The following is a 20,500-nucleotide window of genomic DNA, read 5'->3' as shown; positions in this document are numbered from 1 at the left end:
GAAAGTCTGTGGGATATTTTCTTAATCAGTGATTGGTACAGGATTGAATGGGGCCCAGCCCATTGTGGGTGGTGGTACCCGAAGCATGTGCTCATGGGTGATAAAGAGTAGACTGAACAGTCCAGGAGGGACAAGACCATAGGCAGCCCTCCTTCATGGCCTCTGCATCAACTTCCGCCCTGAGTTTGTGCCATGACTTTCTTGGATGATGGACTACGATCTGTAAGATGAAATAAACCATTTTCTCTCCAAGTTGGTTTTAGTCATGGTGTTTAGATACAGTAACAGAAGACCAAGACACGGACAAACAAAAATCACCCGGAAATGTGTGGGTCAGATAACCTGGGAGTTCCCACTGTGGCAGAAACATAAGAAACTGCTTCAAACAGTGGAGGAGAGAAAAGTTGAACATGCCATGGTATCTGTAAGGCCCTCGAGTCCCTGCCCTAGTGCCCCTCACCTCACAGACAGACAGACAAATAATAGTGAAGGTTTTAAATTTAAATTTAAGTTTAAACTTAAGCTAAATTTAAGTAAATAAAAAAAATTCTGGCATATAATCAGATTATCTACCTTTCAGATTTAAAAGGCACACTTAGTCATTTAGTAGCTGGGCAGTTTATATCATTCCCAAGAAAGACATAATTATTTTTGATAATGAAATGTATACAAAAGAACCTGAAATATTCTAAAATGATACAAATGCCAGGGTTAGAGTGAGGACTAGCTCTCAAACTACCCAACTCTGCAATCCAATTCTAAAGCACAATGTGTGGATCACTCACTACAACTCTCTGGTCTCTTTGAAACATATTTTGCACAGTCCTAACAGAAAGTACATAACTGTTTACTTGCCAACAGTGTTTTATGTATGTATGTATGTATGTATGTATGTATGTATGTATGTATTTTTGTTTGTGTATGTGTTCTTGGCATGAAAGAGGCATGTGATAATTTTTAAGAATAAAAAATGCTTCTAATATTTAAAAACTCATTCTAAGACATGCAGCTTGTTCAATTATTTAAAATATTTACAGTACTATTAATTGTTACTGGACATACACCTAAACACATAGTTTTAATTTACTTATAGATTGGATTTTCTTCTGTCTCAACCATAGCTTACATTACTTACTAACACAATGCAACTCAACTTTAAAGACTACTCCTTCCACAATATAGTCACGTCCCAACTACTACTTAGAATACATTCCACCCACAAGATAGCGATGAACCCCAACTGCTACACAGAACAGAGTTCCTTCTATAATATAGCCATATGTTCCAACTGCTACCAAGAATAATGTCCCTTCTATAATAAAGCCATATGTCCCAAGTACTACCTAATCAAAATCATAATGTTACTTCCATAATACTATCAAATGTTTCACCTACGACACAATGAAGATTTACTGAACATTTCTCAGGAGCTGTGTCCCATGGGAACCATCAAGGCCTTCTAGAAGCTTACTACATTGTCTAAGGAGAGAAACTGCATATTGCTAACATCTGCACAAAACAATCTTTGCACGTCACTGCTCTTTAGTTGCCCTTTTTGTGTTTGGTGAAGCTGTTGCTAACATATTCACATACAGTCAATGTTGTTAACTCAGGTCACTGTTATGCACCAGTGAAATGTCTGTCATAGGACATACGAAGCAGCACGAAACAGATGAATTTACACTCTGGCCAGGAAGATAAAACATTACATAAACAGCACCATGGGTAGAAAACTAAAAATTGTCAAGTCAAAACAAGCAGAATATGGAAAATCTATCTCAACACTATACTTAAATACTGTACCTGGATTGGGACTCATTTTATGGACATACATCAGTGCCATCAGCGAACACAGTGACACATCTTGTTTATTTTTAATGGCCTCAAACTCCCGAAGGGCTTCTTGTGCTTTACCTGGAAATCAAGATTGGGGTTTGAGTAAAAAAAAAGTATTCTTAGTCCAAAGCGAGGATTCAGAGACTATGGAAGACATCTGCTGATGAGCACATACCCTCCATTAGTGTGCCGTAGGCATGGTAAAATCGGAAGACTGGGTCGTTGCTATACTTCTTCATCCCTTCACTGGCAACAAGGAGCACATGATGATAATACCGCTCTTGACAATAGTAGTTAATCAGTGTCTACAGGAAACAGTGGCTAATGGTTAACAGGCAGGTTAATATTCAGAAGTAGCCATCAATCTTGGATAATCCAGAACTTCATACATTTTCTTCTCTGCTCTTCAAAATGCCATTAACAATGGACACTCAATAGTAAGGATGAGACTGAAGGCCATGGAATTACTGACAAATCAGTGCTTTTCTTTCTCAGAGTAATTTCCTCCCCCTCCCCCATTTAATCAGTTTTTTTCAGCAATACTGGAGTCAGACTATGTTTACATTTTACCTCCTTTGGCTACAACTTATTGAAGATTTTAGAAAAAAAAAAAAAAGAAAACAAAAAAAATGTGTACCAAAAAAAATGAAGAGGCTAGGGTTAATTAGTTGTTCTTGGTGTTTGCTATATTTATTTGGTTTGGTTTTGTCAACTTGACACAAACTAGAATCATCTGGGAAGAGGGAGCCCCAGTTGACAAAATCCTTACCTCAGATTAGCCTGAAGGCAAGGCTGTGGGGGTATTTTCTTTACTAATGATTGATGTGGAAGGCTCCAGACCATTCTGGGCACTCCTAAGCAGGTAGCCATGAAAAATATACATATGTGTACATATGTGTATGTGTGTGTATGCATGTGTGTGTGTATGTATATATATCTGAGTTAGCCATGAAAAGCAATCAATAAGCGGCCAGCAGTGGTCCTCCACAGTGGTATGTTGAATGAGAATAACTACCTGAGGGTCACATATTTGAATGCTTGATCTCTAGTCAGTGAAACTGATTTGGAAGGATTAGAAGGTTTGGCCGTGTTAGAGGAGGTGTGTCTATGGAGGCACCTTGCCTCGGTCTTTGTCTCTGTCTCTCTGTCTCTATCTTTCAGTTTCTCACTATCTCTGTATCTCTCTGTCCCTACCTCCTTCCCTAGGGATTAGGATGTAAGCTCTTAGCTACTGTCATGCTCATGACCAGGACGGTCTTGAACTCTAACCCTCTGAAAATGCAAGCAAGCCTCCAATAAACTCTTCTATAACTTGCGTTGGTCATGGTGTTTCTGGTCCAGCAATAGAAAATTAACTAAGACTGCTTCAGTTCCTATCTCCAGAATGATTCCTTGATTTCTTGCCCTAATAAAACACAATGACCAAAAGCAACTTAGGAAGGAGAGGGTTCACTTCATCTCAGTTTGTAGTGCAGAGAAAGCCAGAGGGCCATGGAGGAGTGTGGTTTATTAGCTTGCTCAACCCGCTTTCTTATATCACAGAGAATCGCCAGCCCAGGATGGCACCACCTACAGTGAGAAGGGCCCTCCCACATCAATCAAGAAAATTCCTTGGATATTTGACTACAGGCAATCTATTGGAGGCATTTTTTTTTCAACTGAACTTTCTTATTCTCAGATGACCCTGGGTGTGTCAAGTTGTCATAGCCAGGACACAAGCTGGGATAACTTGGGTCTAGTTTTCTTGAAAATGCATCTAAGGTTTAGCTGCTGACCTACTCAAAGAGGGAAGCCCCAAGTCTCGACATCACTGTAACTGCCGGGCTTCACTGTAACTCCCTTACTTCATAAACAGAGGTGCCCTTGTCTGACTGCGTCAGGACCACATGAGTACGGAACAGAAGGACATAGATGCATGCAGACAGCTCTTTTACAGTCTGGATTGTGTAGGGCTACCCCTCACCTTTTCTAGATCACAGTCATGCAACATTCTCTGAACTTCTGCTCTGCTCCCTCTTGTGGCTTCTGCTTCACACCCCTTCTCCACCTCATTTCTGGAGAGAGTGACCCATATTCCACATCCTAGACAACTGCAACCTACCTCAGCAAATCACAGTTTGTCTTTCCCCAACTTCCGCAATGCTCCAGGATCAAAATGAACTAACGTTATTTATTTATTTAGGCCACAATACTATCCTCCTTGACTTCTGTACTGCGTGAAAAAATGATTCACAGACAACAGCTCTGTAAGGCAGACATGGTTTAAAGGTGCAAAGACATGGCCTCAGGTCTTCATCTGTGTGACACCTTGGCTCATAGAGAAGCTACAGTTATTATAGCAGACCTTGCAGTGGTTGTGAGGAGGACTTGATAATGTCTGAAAACCTAGGAGTAAGTTATGCTAAAACTCTGCGGCCTGTCCAACACCTCTCTCCTCAGCTCCATATCTGTACTTTGCCACCTGCTGTTTAAACCATCAAACCAACCATGATACCCCCCACCCCCTTCTCATTTACCCAGTCCTGCCAATCAAAGTAGTGTTTAAGTGCATCCCTTTCCATGGATTTCATATTGCTCCCCATACCTGTTGGTATGCTTGTAGTTCGAGTTAGACCATTTTAGTCCAACAAACTTCCTTTTGATTTCTGAGGTGGGATCTCATGATGTAGCTCAGGCTGGCTCAAACTTGCTCTCCTCCTGACTCTTTCGCCAGAGTGCCAGGAGTAGGCTTGTATCCCCAAGCTCAGCGGTCTAGCAAACATTTTTGGACTGTCTACTTTCTAGTATTAGGTACTGTGTAAGATACTGAGAAGAGAGTATAATCTATCTTGTTCTATACTGTACTATACTATACTATACTATGAATCTATAAATAAGATGCTGAGAAACGTTAATGAGAGTGGTTACTGCCATGGAAAAATCTTGAACATTCAGGGAAACTGTAATCTGAATACCAGCTGGGACACAATGCTATAATGAATGTGGGGTGGGCAGTACTTCGCTTTGGGGAATACAGAATACTGTACTAAGCTTGGTAACCATGGGTGACCAGGGAACCCACTCCTGCAGAGGATGCTAGAGCCGATTCTTCAATTATAAACACATTACTCCATCTCCTCCACATATAACACTGTATTTCTTTTGGAATATTTCTGAGAAAGGCCCAGGACTGTAAAACGCAGAGGAAGAGCAATATGGAGATAAGAGTGTGGTACCTGGGTTACCAGGTGTGGTACCTGGGTGTGGTGATGGGCGGGGCTAAAGGCCAGCCCTTATTCTACAATAGGGTAGGAAACCAGAGTGATAGGTCCAAGATATGTTTGGCTTTCTTCCCACGTGGTTTTGTATGGGTAGTGAGCTAAAAATAGTTGGAGAGGAAGGGCCAGGGAAAACCTTTCATAGACAAACATTAGAGCCCATGAAGACGTACTGGCATATGGGGATGCTCGTTCATTTAGGTACATCCACAGCTGCTTCCCAACTGCACTGCAGATGGACAGAGATACGAAAGTAGGTACCAGCTAGCATTTTGTAGAGGGTGCTTGCCACTCCTTGTCCAAGAACCTTGTTCTAGATAGAACATTGCACTGATCAATCTGGAAAGGGAAGAAGCCGAGGTCAGCAGTCTCAGTTTAAGGACTCACTCCTGTGCTAAGTGATGAGAAGTTTAATAATGGTTTTATCACTAAAGTGGTTTTAGTGCAGAACTCATTCGGATAAAATGAGGGATAAAAAAGGTAAAAGAGTTGGAGGAAAAACTTGAAAAGGTAATGTAGAAATTCATAAAAAAAAAAAGCCAAACCTTTCGTTCTTCCCTGTCAGCACCCACTTTCCTCTGAATATAATCAGTAGTTCTCAGGACATTCATGTGTTTAACAGCTTGTGGGGTCAGCCCTCATAAATCAAGTGAAAGTTGCAAGACTAGGCACCTTTCCCTGCAGTATTGCAAGTACTTAGAAAACAGTGCAAAACACACGGAAGGCAGTCAACCAATGCTTGTTAGATGCACTAAGAACTTTTTCCAGGGTTGGATTTTGAATGAGTAAATCTCATATTCAAGACTCTGTTGGGCTAGCTCCAACTTCCGGGAGTCACCTAAGAAAAAGAGCTGCTCAAATACTGAACAGGTCCCAAAGTGGATGGGAGGGGAGGGGAGGGGAGGGGAGGGGAATGATCGCGAAAGGAAAGTTCTTGCACTTCCAAACCTTGTCCTTGTTTCACCATTTCTGAAATATTTGCTGAGTGCATCTATGGGAAGATCATTTTCATAAACTATAATACTCCTCTTTTTAAAGGACTTTCGTTAACCGCTTGCATAGCTTGTCCTTCTGCTTTACAGGTGAGTGCCCGGGTAGAGGACATTAGCTGGCTAAGTCCCTAAAAATCACACTTGGAGACTAAGCAGGTTTCCCCAGGAGAAGTCCAAAGCCAACACAAGCAGGAGGCTGGGGGCTGGCCGTTAACCGCAAGGCAGGGGTTGAGCCCTCGGGATCTTCCCGGGGAGGGGCGCAGCATCTCCGTCAAGGCCGCAGGCTCTCACCATCAGCTGCCCGAGCCACCCAGTACCTCACAGTCCACTCGCCCTGCCCACGCCCCGCGCCGTCCGCTCACCTTCAGCCCCTGGGAGTCCATGGCCGCCGGCTACCCGGAGGGTGCCCACCGCTGCCCGCCGCAGGGTTAGGGGTTCAGACACACTTCCCGGGCCCTCAAACCCTAAGGGACGCGGCGGGCGGCACGAGGGGCGTGACCCGATCTCCATTGGTTGCCGGCGTGAGGGGGCGGAGCTTAGTTGTAGGACTAGGAAGGAGGGGGCCACCGGAGAAGGCGATGAGGGAACCCCGAGGGAGGACCGCGAGGGCGACTGGGGCTGGAATCCCCTGAGTACTGAGTGCCGCCAGGTTGTGGGGCCAGAGGAGGGAGGTCCAGCCTGGAAAGGGCGCGAGGAGGAGGGATTGGGTGGAGCAAGAGATATGAGATTAAAGAATAAAGATGATGAAGCAGCAAATAGGAGGAAGAGCCACGCGGCTTTTCATCCCTGCAAACAAAGGCAGACTCCATTTTCTCAGCATTTTTGTGGAAGCCGATTTGCGCAATGCGGCTTAGTAGTGCTTGACCAAGGGAAAATGATTTACCTGACACGTGTAGTAATCGTGTCCGGGCCACAAGGTGGCGCAGAAAAATCACAGTTCGGCAAAAACCTTGAAGCCTGGCTTGGGTTGTTCTAAATCTTTTCAGGCGCTGCTGTAATTTTGCTATTCGAGTGCTTATTAAACTGCTCCGCCCGATTTCCACCCCAAAGTCTTATTTAAAAATATGTGGTTACCTCTTTTAGATTTCTATTTCTTAAGTGTTTGCTGTAGTTTGGATCTAAACTGTCCCTCAGAGACACATGTTCCCCAGCCTGTGTGCTGTGTGTGGAAGTAGTGAAACCTTTGATATATGAGGCCAAATGAAAGGACTTTAGAAGATTCTCACGTGACCTTGAAGAGGACATTGGACCATGGACTTGCCCCCTTTTCTGTTTGCTTCTTGGCAGCCTTCCTTAGAAGATGTTCACCAGTGTATTTATCATGAGATCCAGCAAGCTGACTGACAGGGGCATCTAGACACACTAACTTGTTTCTGCTTGTATTCTTTAAAGGACTGCAGGCAGCTGTGGCTGTTATACTGATGTTTTAGTGGGCCTCCTGCCTGCTCTTAGGACTCTTCCTTCAATCGGGTTGCTTTCTCCACCCTCCGTATGAGATCTTTTACCTTGTCTTTCTGTATTTTGGTCCTGTTTGGCTGTCATCTCTTGGAAGCCTGCTTCTTTCTGAAGAGGAGAGGGAGGGGGAATGAATCTAGAGGAATGGAGAAGCTGGTGTAGTGAAAAGAGTGGGGCGGGGGGGGGGGAAACTGTGGTTGGGATGAGAGAAAAATCCATTTCAATTAAAAAAAAAAAACAGGCAGAATGATGTAGACAGTTCTAGAGTTCTATCTTATCAAGAAGAGAGGTTACTTAAGGTCATGACAAAGCAGTGGGGATGCTAATTACTCCAATGTGACCCCTGCTCTTTGTATGTGTGCACCGAAATATCGCACTGTATCCCAGTGATAATCATCAATTTCCACATTTTTGAGCATCATATAAGCCTTTTGAGTTTCAGTGGAGTCTTGGGACAGAAAGGGCCTTATGATACTGAGTGAGAATTAGTGTTGAGAGCCAGGAGTACACATCTTTAGTCCCAATTACAGGGGAAAATATGGCAGAATGGGCACTTGAGCCCATGAGTTCAAGATAGACAACTGGAAAGACACACCATCTTTAAAAGAACAAAATGTTCTTGTTAGATAAATGGGACTGGTGATTAGTCATAAATTTAATTAAGTTAAGAAGAAAAAAATTGGGGGCTGGAGAGATAGCTCAGCAGTTAAGAGCTGACTGTTCTTCCAGAGGTCCTGAGTACAATTCCCTGCTACCACATGGTGGCTCACAACCATCTGTAATGGGATCTGATGCCCTTTTCTGGTGTGTGTCTGAAGACAGCTACAGTGTACTCATATAAATAAAATAAGTAAATCTCTAACAAAAAGAAAAAGAAAATTTCTTCTTATATACATTTCTTGTATACACATTTTAAAAGTACATTTCTTGTATATACATTAATTTCAACACAGAAATTTATGCCCATTCACAAACATAGTGACTACTGTCTACTGATTTGTATATCATTTAAAATACAATGTACAAATATGTTTACTTAAAATTGTGTATATGTTTTTGGTCCCTAGAGGACATTGTTGTCCTCCGGGAAAGACAAAGAAGGCTTTATCTGCAATATCTGTCAAGCTCGGGCTCATGTGACAATCACTTAGGGTGTACAATGTGGGAGGGGCTTGATGAGGTGTTCATGGGACTCTGAGTTAGTGGGCATAGCCACTTAGGCAAAGCATGTATTTATAACACTTTTCTAAGTACTGCTGAGGCTTCCTGTCTGAGGACCGCACCTGGAGAAGCAGCATTTTTGTTTAAGTGTAATATTAGCCCTATATATTGAGCAACGGTTCTCCATTTTAAGATTATTTTGCTGGGCACACACATCAATATGCTTGTCCTTTATCTTGCCAGAGATGGTGTGTGTATAAAAGTCTTTGCATATCAATGGTAAGGGAATACATAATGTCACAACTTCTATACAAGGATGGGGAACAGCAATATTTTATTACTGTGTATTTGTGCATGTGCCTTGGTGCACAGGAAGAGATCAGAGGACAACTATGTGGAGTGTGTTCCAACCTTCCCTCTTTATGCAAGTAACAGGAATCAAATGCAGGTCACCATTTGCACGGGAAGCCCCTTACCTACCGAACCATCTTGTGGGCTCCCAGAAACGTATGAACTTCTAAAACTAAATTAGCTTCATTCCACAGCCATGTCCCTAGACTATAGGTATGGGAAAATTTGTAAAGATTTGTCCCTGAATATGGAAGATGCTATAGAATAAATCATTCATTAGCAAATAAAATTCTATTCAGAATTTCAGAGACTGTTTTTGCCAGGGGACTCAAGAGTTTGTTGAATTTTAGGAATGAATTGAACACAGGGACACGAATGTTCTGGTAATACACAGCCTCTCAGATAAGTGTCCAAAAACGCCATCTCTATTGGTTTTTAAGATCTAGAAGATAGTTTAAAAATTTGGTACTCTCCCCCACAAAAAGACCTTTGTGTTCTCTCTCTGTCTCTGTCTGTCTCTGTCTCTCTGTCTCTCCTCTTTTCTGTATGTGTTGTGTGTTTGTACTATGTGTAATGTATATGATTATAAGTGCATATGAATAAATGTATATGTAGCATGCAGACATCAACATTAGGTGTCTTCCTCAGTCAGTCTCCACATTATTCTTTGAGATAGAGTCTCTTATTGAACTTGGAGATTTTACTGAGCTCCAGGGATATCCATGTCCCCGGGGTTTCAGATGTATGCTACTGCACCTGGCTTTTTACTGGCTGCTGGGGATTTCAACTCAGGTCCTCATACAGGACAGAAAACACTTTACCAACTGAGATGTTGCCTGAACCTGTGTATATTTCCTTTAAAAAAAAAGTCCTTTCTTAAATTAAAAAAGTCTCTCTCTCTCTCTCTCTCTCTCTCTCTCTCTCTCTCTCTCTCTGGGGGTGTGTGTGTATGTGTAGGTCAGAGGAGGATAACAGTATAATGATGTTCCACTCTGTCACACTCCACCTTATTCAATTGTGTAAAGAGTGTAGTGCAGCGCACACTCTGTACCATGCCAATAGATCTACTTTCATAGATGTTGTACTTACAGAATTGTTTGTCCTAAAAGAGATATTCGGCAACAAAAAATTGTGCAGCGGTGTGACGTCTCTACCCACATCTAAATTAAGAAGACAAATATGAATACTCTTTACCAAATCAAATGTTGTGAGTTTATTCAATAAAAGTGCTTGTTGATCTCTAAAATATAGGAATAAAAGTATTTGTTGCACTCTTATTAGCTATAAAAGAACTGAAAAAAATATTGCACCTTCAATAGGCATCAATAAGTGGTTGTTAAATTATGCAATGTAATATTATCCACCACTTAAGAACAAACCTGATATATGTGTCATGTGAAAAAAAAAGTGTTCACAATATAGTCACTGAAATGTTGATGCACCAAAGCATGAAAATGTTACTGTGTTTATAGTAACAGGCTTTCATATGTATGCATATAAGATGTCTTGTTTTGATGATTTTTCAAGAATAGAATAATAAAATTTTGTGTTTGTCTACACTGTTTGTGAGTGATTTCCTTTTCCCTCATAAATTATTTTTGAGCATTATTTTTTGCAGTTTAATCAGGAAAATAATATAAATTTTTAATAAAGCTTATAGACCTGGCACAGTGGCCTGTGAGCAGTGGCCCCATTTCCAATTGGTATTTAGTTTTTATGTTTATCATAGAATACTTTTCTGTACCAAAAGAAAAAGACCCTGTGTCCATAAAATAGAGTAGCAGTGATTGTCTGAGGTGGTGACTTTTCTTTTGGTACTAGCGGTTTTTGTCTTAAGTGTTTACGGGCTCCTCAGAACAGTCCAGATATCCTGCATCTGCTCCTGGCAGAGATCCACTTGTGCTTAGCCGTTTCTCTCAGAGGAAAACAGATCCTTCCCCAGTTTTCCCAAAGTCCTGTTACAGTTCATCGTGTTTCTGATGTTACAGCATGCTTCCTTCGGTAAATTCAAGTTGTACTTACTAAAGAGAAAGCAATGCAGCATTTACTCTGACCTTGCTGTAAAGTCTTAGATCATGTCTCAGTGTGTGCTGAGTTATTCTGGGGTTCCGAGGCACGGTTCAGTGGTGCTAGTGCCTTCGGTAGGTTTTGTTGACTACACACTACAGTCAATGATGATGAGACCCGAGGCCTTGATACTTGTGGGGCTACAAGAGTTTCTCTGACTTGTCTGATCACAGATTCCAAGGAGCTCTTGCTATGATGTTCTACTTCATTCTAATTGCTAATGTGGCTCAGTGCGTATGTGCGATGCATAGCCTTTCCTTGGGGATTCTGATTTGAGATGGGGTTTGGGATTTTATTTTTAAACTAATGCCTGGTGTGTTTTAGAAATGGGAGCACTAAAAGATACTGAAAGGGGACAGATGTTATACAGAGACCTGGAGACTTGGTAGCCTCCATGTTCAGATATTAGATATTATCCTGATACTGATGTGTATATTTAAAGTGTGGTCCAAGGCCATGGGAATATGTAGGTTCTGGTGTGGAGAGAGGAGACTGGTACAGTAATCTAAGGTATACCGGTCTACATTCATACTAAATTTTATACAGCTAATGTCTGGTGAGAGTTTTGTTACTTACCATAGCATGTGACATATAAGACCATCTCTGATGTATGTTCTTCATGTTATTCTCTTTGGTGAAATATTTATGTCTTGAGCACTTGAACCATTTCTCCCAAGTCCTGTTATCCATCTCTTGTATATTGATTACCCTTATCCTTACCACGTTGTGTTCTAGCAATTCACCTATTTAAGATTGTTGGTCAGTCTCTCCCAGTAGCTACGTTCCCTAAGGCAGAGCAACTGAGTACAGTTGCAACAAAGAAGGACCAGAGGAACAATTTATTTGCATTTAGATTTTTCTTTTAAATTTTCTGTGACCGCAAGGAATACTGCTGAATATGGCTTTGCCATCCTGATGAAAGACGAGCATTAATAATGCAGATTAGAATGAAGCCAAGCAGTACGGAAGGGAAAACAACTCCAGTACTTCTTATAAGAATAAGTTTAATGTAGCAAACTTAATAGTTCCAATGTAATAAAGAGCAGGGTATTATGTAATTATTATGTCCAAAAGAATTAAAAATCACTTACAGACTAATATCCTGAAAAAATGTATATATGTCTATATCTATGCATTTACCTTTATCTGTATTTGTTTCTTTATAAGTAATAGCAATATATGTTCTTTTAAGCATGTATATATATGTGTATATATGTATATAAATATTTACATTTGCAACTTTTTGATGTGTTTTTACCTTATATAATTGTTGCATACAATTATGGAATTCAGATACAGTTCATAATAAAGTGAAAGATACCTTGGATGGATAGTGTGATGGTTTGAATATGCTTGGCTTAGGGTGTGGCCCTCTTAGGAGGTATGGCTTGCTGGAGTTGGTGTGGCCTTGTTGGACGAAGTGTGTGACTGTAGGGGTGGGCTTTGAGATCCTACTCCTGGCCAGTCTTCTCCTGTTTGCCTTCAGAACAAGATGTAGAACTCTCAGAGTTCTCCAGCACCACTACTACCTGGATGCTGCCATGCTTTCTACCTTCATGGTAATGGACTGAACTCTTTGAACCTGTAAGCCAGCCCCAACTAAATGTCCTGTGTAAGATTTGCCTTGGTTGTAGTGATTCTTCCCAGCAATGGAAAGCCTATCTAAGGCAGATAGATAATTCTTCAATAGTTTCTTTGTTTGAAATATACTTATTTATGTGATGTGTATATGTGAGAGCCTACATATCTTTTTGTACATTAGGCATAGACCAGGTGCCCATCGAAACAAGAAGGGATTTTCAGATTCTCCAGGCTGTTCCCACTTTGTTGAAGAAAGTCTTACTCTATAGCCTAGGCTATAACTCACGATGTAGCCCAGGGTTTCCCTAGACTCTTCTCAACCTTCTTGCTTTTATCTCCAGAGGGATGGGATTACTCACCAGTAATGAATCCATACTCCCAGCTAAATACTTTTAAAACATTTTTTATGGCAATACTAAAACTCTGTCATTTTGCTCATTCACTAAACAGCAAGTGATTGTTAGGCAGCAGGTGTATGTATTCCTGTGTCAGAGTGGAAGCTAAATTCCAAATCACACTCCCCCAACCCTACTGAGAACTGCAATGTGGAGGAAATGAAGAAACCAAACTTCTGTCCTGGTCTGCCCAGGCTAGCCCCAGAAGATGCTGTGTGAGCACGGTCCTTAGTACTGTCTCCTTTCTCAAGGTAATGGGTTTGACATGATCATAAACTATCACAGAAATCTACTGAGAGCAACACTTGTTTTTCCAAGTTTAAGTAACTTTACTTGTTCTTGACGAATAGGCTTAGTTTCATTTGGCAGAACGAGTGCAGAAGAAAGTATTTGAAAAAAAACATTTCATTTGTTTGAATAAACAACTCTACCAACATTTTTTTCTATGTGGTATATTATATCTCTATAATGTGTATTAAAACTTAAAAAATAGATGCATGCAGGTAAAATATAAAGTATCTATCTAGTTTTTTGCTAATTTAATATGTTCTCAGGTTTGTCACAACTCTTTTTTTTAATTAGGTATTTTCCTCATTTACATTTCCAATGCTATCCAAAAAGTCCCCAATACACTCCCCCCCACTCCCCTACCCACCCACTCCCACTTTTTGGCCCTGGCGTTCCCCTATACTGGGGCATATAAAGTTTCCAAGTCCAATGGGCCTCTCTTTCCAGTGATGGCCGACTAGGCCATCTTTTGATACATATGCAGCTAGACTCAAGAGCTCCGGGGTACTGGTTAGTTCATAATGTTGTTCCACCTATAGGGTTGCAGATCCCTTTAGATCCTTGGGTACTTTCTCTAGCTCCTCCATTGGGGGCCCTGTGATCCATCCAATAGCTGACTGTGAGCATCCACTTCTGTGTTTGCTAGGCCCTGGCATTGTCTTACAAGAGACAGCTATATCTGGGTCCTTTCAGCAAAATCTTGCTAGTGTATGCAATGGTGTCAGTGTTTGGAAGCTGATTATGGGATGGATCCCTGGATATGGCAGTCTTTAGATGGTCCATCCTTTCATCACAGCTCCAAACTTTATATCTGTAATTCTGTAACGAAACATGGGTCTTATTTTCCCTATTGCTACATTCAACCTAAAAACAACAACACTTAATGGCATTTATTTTTTTCACAAACTCGGCTCCTTTTGTCATAGTATATGACTATGACACTTTAGACACCACCTCTGATCAAATCTGAGTGCACATGTCTTAGGTAAAATTTCTCTCTCACAAACTTCTTCCAACAGACAAACCACAGAATCCTAAAAGAGAAGGGTCTCAAGGTTCTGCCTTAGCACTTCCTGACTGTATTTATCCTCCAAGAAGCTTCTTAAATTATGTTTCTGTTTCTCCGATCTTCCTTTTTGTCTTAAAATTAAAACCTGCTTGCTCCTGACCTGCCATTACACTCACAGATTCTATAACAAGTCTTCATTACTAGCACTTCCACATGCTGTTAAGTTCTTTTTATCTTGTGGCCCCTGTTTGTCTCAGTCACTGACAGTATTTGTTTTTAGGTAGGGAATGTTGACATGTTGCAAATACTAGCCCTGTTCCAGCCTGCTTCTCATCTTGTGTCGGATTGAATATGTTCACAGTAATGGGCCGGAAAGAACACTTGCACTGAGTCATTTTGTCTTCACGAGAATAATTCCTAATGTTCTGCTGGTGATAAAATTGAATCAAAGAAATATTAAGGGAACTTCAGAAGCCGTGCAGCAAGCAGTTTGGTACAACTGAAATGAATTCAGGTGATCTAACACTAGAGAGCATGATTTTGATTGTGGTTTCATATCTTTTTCTGTTAAGTATCTCCTACTTTTTTATTCAGTAGAATTCAGTAGTAACACACAGACTCACTTTGAGTTGCTCATTCATCCCTTAGATACTATAATTTATTATTTCTTTTTATTTTCTCTTTCTGAACTAGAACAGTAACTCAGTAACAGATACAAGGAGATCATGTTTACTTCTGGCTGATCTGTCATCTATCTATCTATCTATCTATCTATCTATCTATCTATCTATCTATCTATCAATTATCTACCTTTCTTTCTGTTGTTGTTGTATTGGTGGTGGCAGTGTTGGTATGTTTGTGTGTGTGTTTACACATGAACCATGGCAATCATATGGAAGCTAGAGGACAACATTTAGGTGTTAATTCTCTCCTCCAACTTTGTGGAACCTGGAGTTTGAACTCGGGTTATTATGTCTGGCAGCAAGTGTCTTTACCCTCTAAGCCATCACTCCTAAATAGTCTCATTAGTGGCTGAGAGGGATAGCATGTGAAGAAACTAGTGCTGGGCATGCTAAATTTAACATGACAACTGAATGCATTAGCACAAAACACCAACAGACAGCTGTGATTGCTGCACCAGCTCAGCAAAATTACCAATACTGACTACAGTATAAATCTACAGGGAAAAAGCTTAAGGCAAAACGAACAACCAGAGATTTAGGGAGAAGTTTAAGGTGCTCTGGTTTCTGACAAGATGATAGAAGACACAATTTAAAGAAAGATGAGAATGACTATGACCATCAAATTCTCAAAAACATCTCATATTCAATTAAGGTTGCATGAAGATCACTTGAATCTGCCTGATTTATCAACAGAAGCCATGCCCTGAAGCATTATAAAGAGAAAAGGTTGCTTTTGAAGAACACAGTTTAGCACGGTGTTAGCATTTTAGTTTACATTGTGTAGGACTTCAAATGCAGAGCTCATACCATGCAGTCAAGGCCTTCTATCAAACAACCTGCTTGTCTCTCAGCTATTGACAAGATTCGTTCTCATGTCTGTACATTTTAAACTGTCTGCTACCATAGTCGAATTGCCTGACTTCAAATTTATTTTCAATAACTCAAAGGAGGAAGATAACACTTGTCTCTTAATGTTTTCCAGTAACACACACACACATAGATGCAGTGGCAGCTTTAATGTGAGAGAAATAAGCTCATTAGCATGCTGGTAGGAAAATCAGTTTTCTGCAACAATACTTGCATGAGGTATTTACCATTAAGGTTATGGTTACCTGTGTTTTATTTAGAAGTTTCAAGTCTTTGCTTCATGATATCAAAAATAAAGGTTAAAGGCCTGTAGAAGAAATTTAAAATCCTTCGAACTCCTCTTCAGTTCACAGTTTAATAAATCTGCCTTTCTAAGCATGTGCTTCTCCAGTGAGCGCTTTCTCCAGCCTGACAGCCTGCCTTTCTAAGTCAACATTGAATAGAAGGGATGTTGGTCACACTATACAGCCTTCTCTCATACATCTCTCATACGTCTTTGTTCCTGTGTCCATCATTCTGCTTTCTAGCTTTGCATCTCATACTAATAGTATAAGAGTATAGGAAGCAAAATACGCAGCATAGCATTTGCTAAGCTTAGAGTGGTTATATTAACAAGATGATTCTCAGACAAATTTTCTCACCTATTTCTTCTAACCATAAGCAAATGAGGGGATAAGAAGAGAGCCCAGATTTCTACGTGAAAAATAAGAGACTGGAAAAAGATGAATCAGGGTCAAGTAGGGTTAATTTTCTTTTCTAAATCAGGGATTCATACTTAAAAAGTCCAAAGGCAGATAAAAGGATCAGCCAAAGGGAGCAAGTGAAGAGGACACAAGAGACAGTTGTAAGAGCAAATATGTTGTGATTGCCAAATGACTCTCTACTGCAAAGTTGAAGAAAACAGAGGCAAGAGGGAAGGAAGGAGAAATGAATCAAAGTGAAAGAAAAGGATGGCCCATGAACCAAGAGTTAAAGAAAGGACAGAGACGGAGGAAGGAAAAGAAGCAAGAATGAGGGATTTTTTTATTTATTTGAAGTAGGTATACCAAGCCTTAAAAACCAAGACATTTAACCCTATTAAAGTACCAATAGGGGATGGGGAGATGTCTTGGTGGTTAAGAGCACTGACTGCTCTTGCAGAGGTCCTGAGTTCAATTCCCAGCAACCACATGGTGGCTCACAACCATCTGTAATGGGATCTGACGCCATCTTCTGGTGTGTCTGAAGACAGCTACAGTTCTGTCATACACATAAAATGACTAAATAAATCTTTTAAAAAAAGTATCGGCCCATTGGACTTGCAAACTTTATATGCCCCAATACAGGGGAATGCCAGGGCCAAAAGAATGGGAATGGGTGGGTAGGGAAGGAGGGGGGGTATTGGGGACTTTTGGGATAGCATTGGAAATGTAATTGAGGAAAATATGTAATAAAAATATTAAAAAAATAATAAAAAATAAAAAAGTATCAATAGGTAATTAGTAGCTTACATTCAGATTTAGCCAGCATTTCCAATGATAAATGTGTGTCTATTTTCGTGTGTATTACTATAGTGTTTAACTCCCATAGCCCTTCATCCCCTAGCATTTCCTTGAGATTTTTTCCTCTGTGACATTGATGCTTTAAGAGTAAACCACTCCTTTAATAAAAGTCTTTGATTAAATTTTGAAACTACTTAGATTATAGTTACGAAATCCTAATGGAGACTTAGAAGTGATGTGGCTTTCTTGGTTTAACTTAACAAGAGATATGTAGTCTCATTTGGTCTCAAAGCTGGGAATTCTTTTGGGCGTTGTATCTATTCAGTTTATCCATTGATAATTTTCTTGTTTAAAAGATTTTAATTAATATAGAACAGATAGTCTAGGCAATGTAAGATTCCTTCTCCTCTCCATACCTTAATGCATGAGTTCTAAAATTCTTTAATGATTTTTTGTGTGAATTAATTGTAATGGTTGCCCAATACCAATTTTATAACTCGTATTTCTTCTACATTTGTTCACTAATTTGCTACTATAAGGAAAATATTTTTCTTTTTTAATACTTATATAAATAAAGCCACCACATACATTGCTCTTCTTATTTGTTTCATGTGTTGTATTCTATTTGGGTGGCTTGCTTGTCCCAGATTTAGCTTATGACATAGATATTCTAGATGCTTTTTCCATCCTAGTTACAAGGCCCCAGAATTCTCTGTACATAAGTTACTTTTTGGCATAACATATATTACAAAATATGAGGACGATTTGTAGGCTTATATTTCACTATTTCTTCTTTTTGTATGAAGAAAAGTACCAATGAGACCTTGTATAAGCTCATTGTTCTAATTGTCTTTCTTTGAAAATGAAACTTTTAATTTCAATCACTTATAAATTGGAGTTGCCCTCTTAAGTTGCATGTTTATTGTAAACAAATATGGTCAGAAAGATATAGAAAGGTGGAAAAAACACTGGCCTACTCTTTTCTGGTCAAAACTATTGTTGCCCTTTCTGGTTTCATGACTGATATGGTATAATCCTGAAGTTAAATGAAAGTTTCTTTTTTCTTAGAGATGCAGTGTCTTAGTTGGGGTTTTACTGCTGTGAACAGACACCATAACCAAGACAACTCTTGTAAGAACAACATTTAGTTGGGGCTGGCTAACAGGTTCAGAGGTTCAGTCCATTATCATCAAGGTGGGAGCATGGCAGCATTAAGGCAGGCATTGTCCAGGAGAAACTGAGGATACTACATCTTCATCTGAAGGCTGCTAGGACTAGGGTATTAAAGCCCACACCCACAGTGACACACCTACTCCAACAAGGCCACACCTCCTGATAGTGTCACTCCCTGGGCCAAGCATATACCAACCATCACACACAGATAATTAGATGGTCAGTTTTGCTACCTGAACCACTCTAGTAAGCTCTCCACATCTGTGAATTCCAAGTGTAACCATGCTGTATTTCTCTCAGTGACATGTTCTGTGGCTGTGAAAGTCAGCTAGATAAAGTCTCCAAGCCAACCTAAGGTAAACCATTGCTTCTTGCTGACTCTGAGGAGCTAGTTCATTTTGTATCTGCTTGGCAAGGGACACATGGCATGGTAAAATGAGGCATAGAGAGGTCTTCATAAAGAAATCATTTTCACTGCTGTCAGCAACTATAGGGGAGAGTCGTAAGGAGTAAGGAAGCATCCTCAGATCTAAGAAAGCAAGTGGAGAAGAAGGATGGTTATGACGCTTCACAGAAAGTCACTCCAGTTGTAAGAGGGGGCACGCTGACTTTCAGGGAGTAAGAAGGCCTGCAAGAAAGGAACAGGTGGATAGATATTCCTATCTCACAGTTTCATATTGATATCCAGCCCAGGCTTCCCATTGGCTAAGTGAATTGGGAACTAAAGGACGGCGGAACATATACATGTATACAGAGGTCCTCTTTCTCAGAAGAAACACAGAGAGGGTGTGGGGAGCTTCTGGAGAAACATGAGCCCACTCTTAGCAACGTTGAATTCATCAGTGATGCTTTAAAGGGATTTTGTATCTCAAGTGGCCATCCCTGTTGCATTGAGTTGGATAACTCCCCTCTCCTGCATGGATATTAGTTTATGTGTTAGTACTGGCTCCTGGTCCTCTTAGAGATTCCATCTTGCTACTGCTAGCTGCTGAGGGACCATTCTAGGAAGTCCAATTTTTTACTTTTAAGTTTTCTGTTCTATAGTGTGTGTGTGTGTGTGTGTGTGTGTGTGTGTGTGTGTGTGTTGTACTGGGGGTTGGTCTTGTGCCCTATATATTCAGATGTTGATTTCTATGTCCAGACTTCTGTCTACAGTCCAAAAGTTGGCATGGTTAAGCAACTCTGATCTTTTTCTTCTTCTTCTTTAAAAAGATTTATTTATTATTATACATAAGTACACTGTAGCTGTCTTCAGACACCAGAAGAGGGCCTCATGACAGATGGTTGTGAGCCACCATGTGGTTGCTGGGATTTGAACTCAGGAACTTAGGAATAGCAGTCAGTGCTCTTAACCACTGAGCAATCTCACCGAGGCAACTCTGATCTCAATGTTATATGAAAATTTGTTTTCCCTCATCTTTGGTCAATAAAGAGCAGATTCAGCCTATGGCTGGGCAGAGGAGATAGAAGGCTGGACTAATGATCCCAGCCAGGGGGTCCCAGGTAGACAGAAGTAAAAGAAGGACCATGAGGAAAAGAAGGGGGAGGTGGCCATGAGTCAGAGGGTCCAGGAGGAGTCATAATGAGCAGGTTGCCAAGGGATTCTCCATGAGGACACACATGGACAGAGCAAGCCAGTGAGATCCAAACTGCAAGGAACACGGGGCCTTTGGCTGGGAAGTAGATAGGTTAAGGCTTAGAATAGATGAATATCTGCCCAGTAATAGTGCTTAAAGATTGGTGTGTGTGTGTGTGTGTGTGTCTGTGTGTGTGTCTGTGTGTCTGTGTGCAGCTCTCCCTACCATAAGTAGATAAAAGCACCTCTATGTAGTCATAAAATTCGGTCAACAAAAAGTAACCAGGCAAGCAATAAAATAAAAAATTAATTTTATTAGATTTGCACA

At 40.5% G+C, this 20,500-nt stretch overlaps 1 protein-coding gene across 2 annotated transcripts in view; it reads right to left on the bottom strand.

Moving 5' to 3' along the window:
• The window catches only part of Ttc21b (tetratricopeptide repeat domain 21B), a 75,756-nt gene extending 69,175 nt beyond the window's left edge, over positions 1-6,581 (bottom strand). For both annotated transcript variants that reach the window (XM_021155663.2, XM_085834820.1), the window contains exons 1-3: positions 6,448-6,581; positions 2,012-2,141; positions 1,804-1,914 (exon numbers count right to left, since the gene is read on the bottom strand). In XM_021155663.2, the coding sequence (XP_021011322.1) occupies positions 1,804-1,914; positions 2,012-2,141; positions 6,448-6,468 (262 nt within the window). In that variant the 5' untranslated portion in view covers positions 6,469-6,581. The remainder of the gene's footprint in view (positions 1-1,803; positions 1,915-2,011; positions 2,142-6,447) is intronic.
• Positions 6,582-20,500: the final 13,919 nt, after the last annotated feature.

The sequence above is a fragment of the Mus caroli genome, unplaced genomic scaffold (assembly GCF_978045245.1).
Source record: "Mus caroli unplaced genomic scaffold, Mus_caroli_1 scaffold_2, whole genome shotgun sequence".
Taxonomy (NCBI): Eukaryota; Metazoa; Chordata; class Mammalia; order Rodentia; family Muridae; genus Mus; species Mus caroli.
Note: the sequence above shows the minus strand (reverse complement) of the source record. Positions and strands in the feature narration are given on the sequence as shown.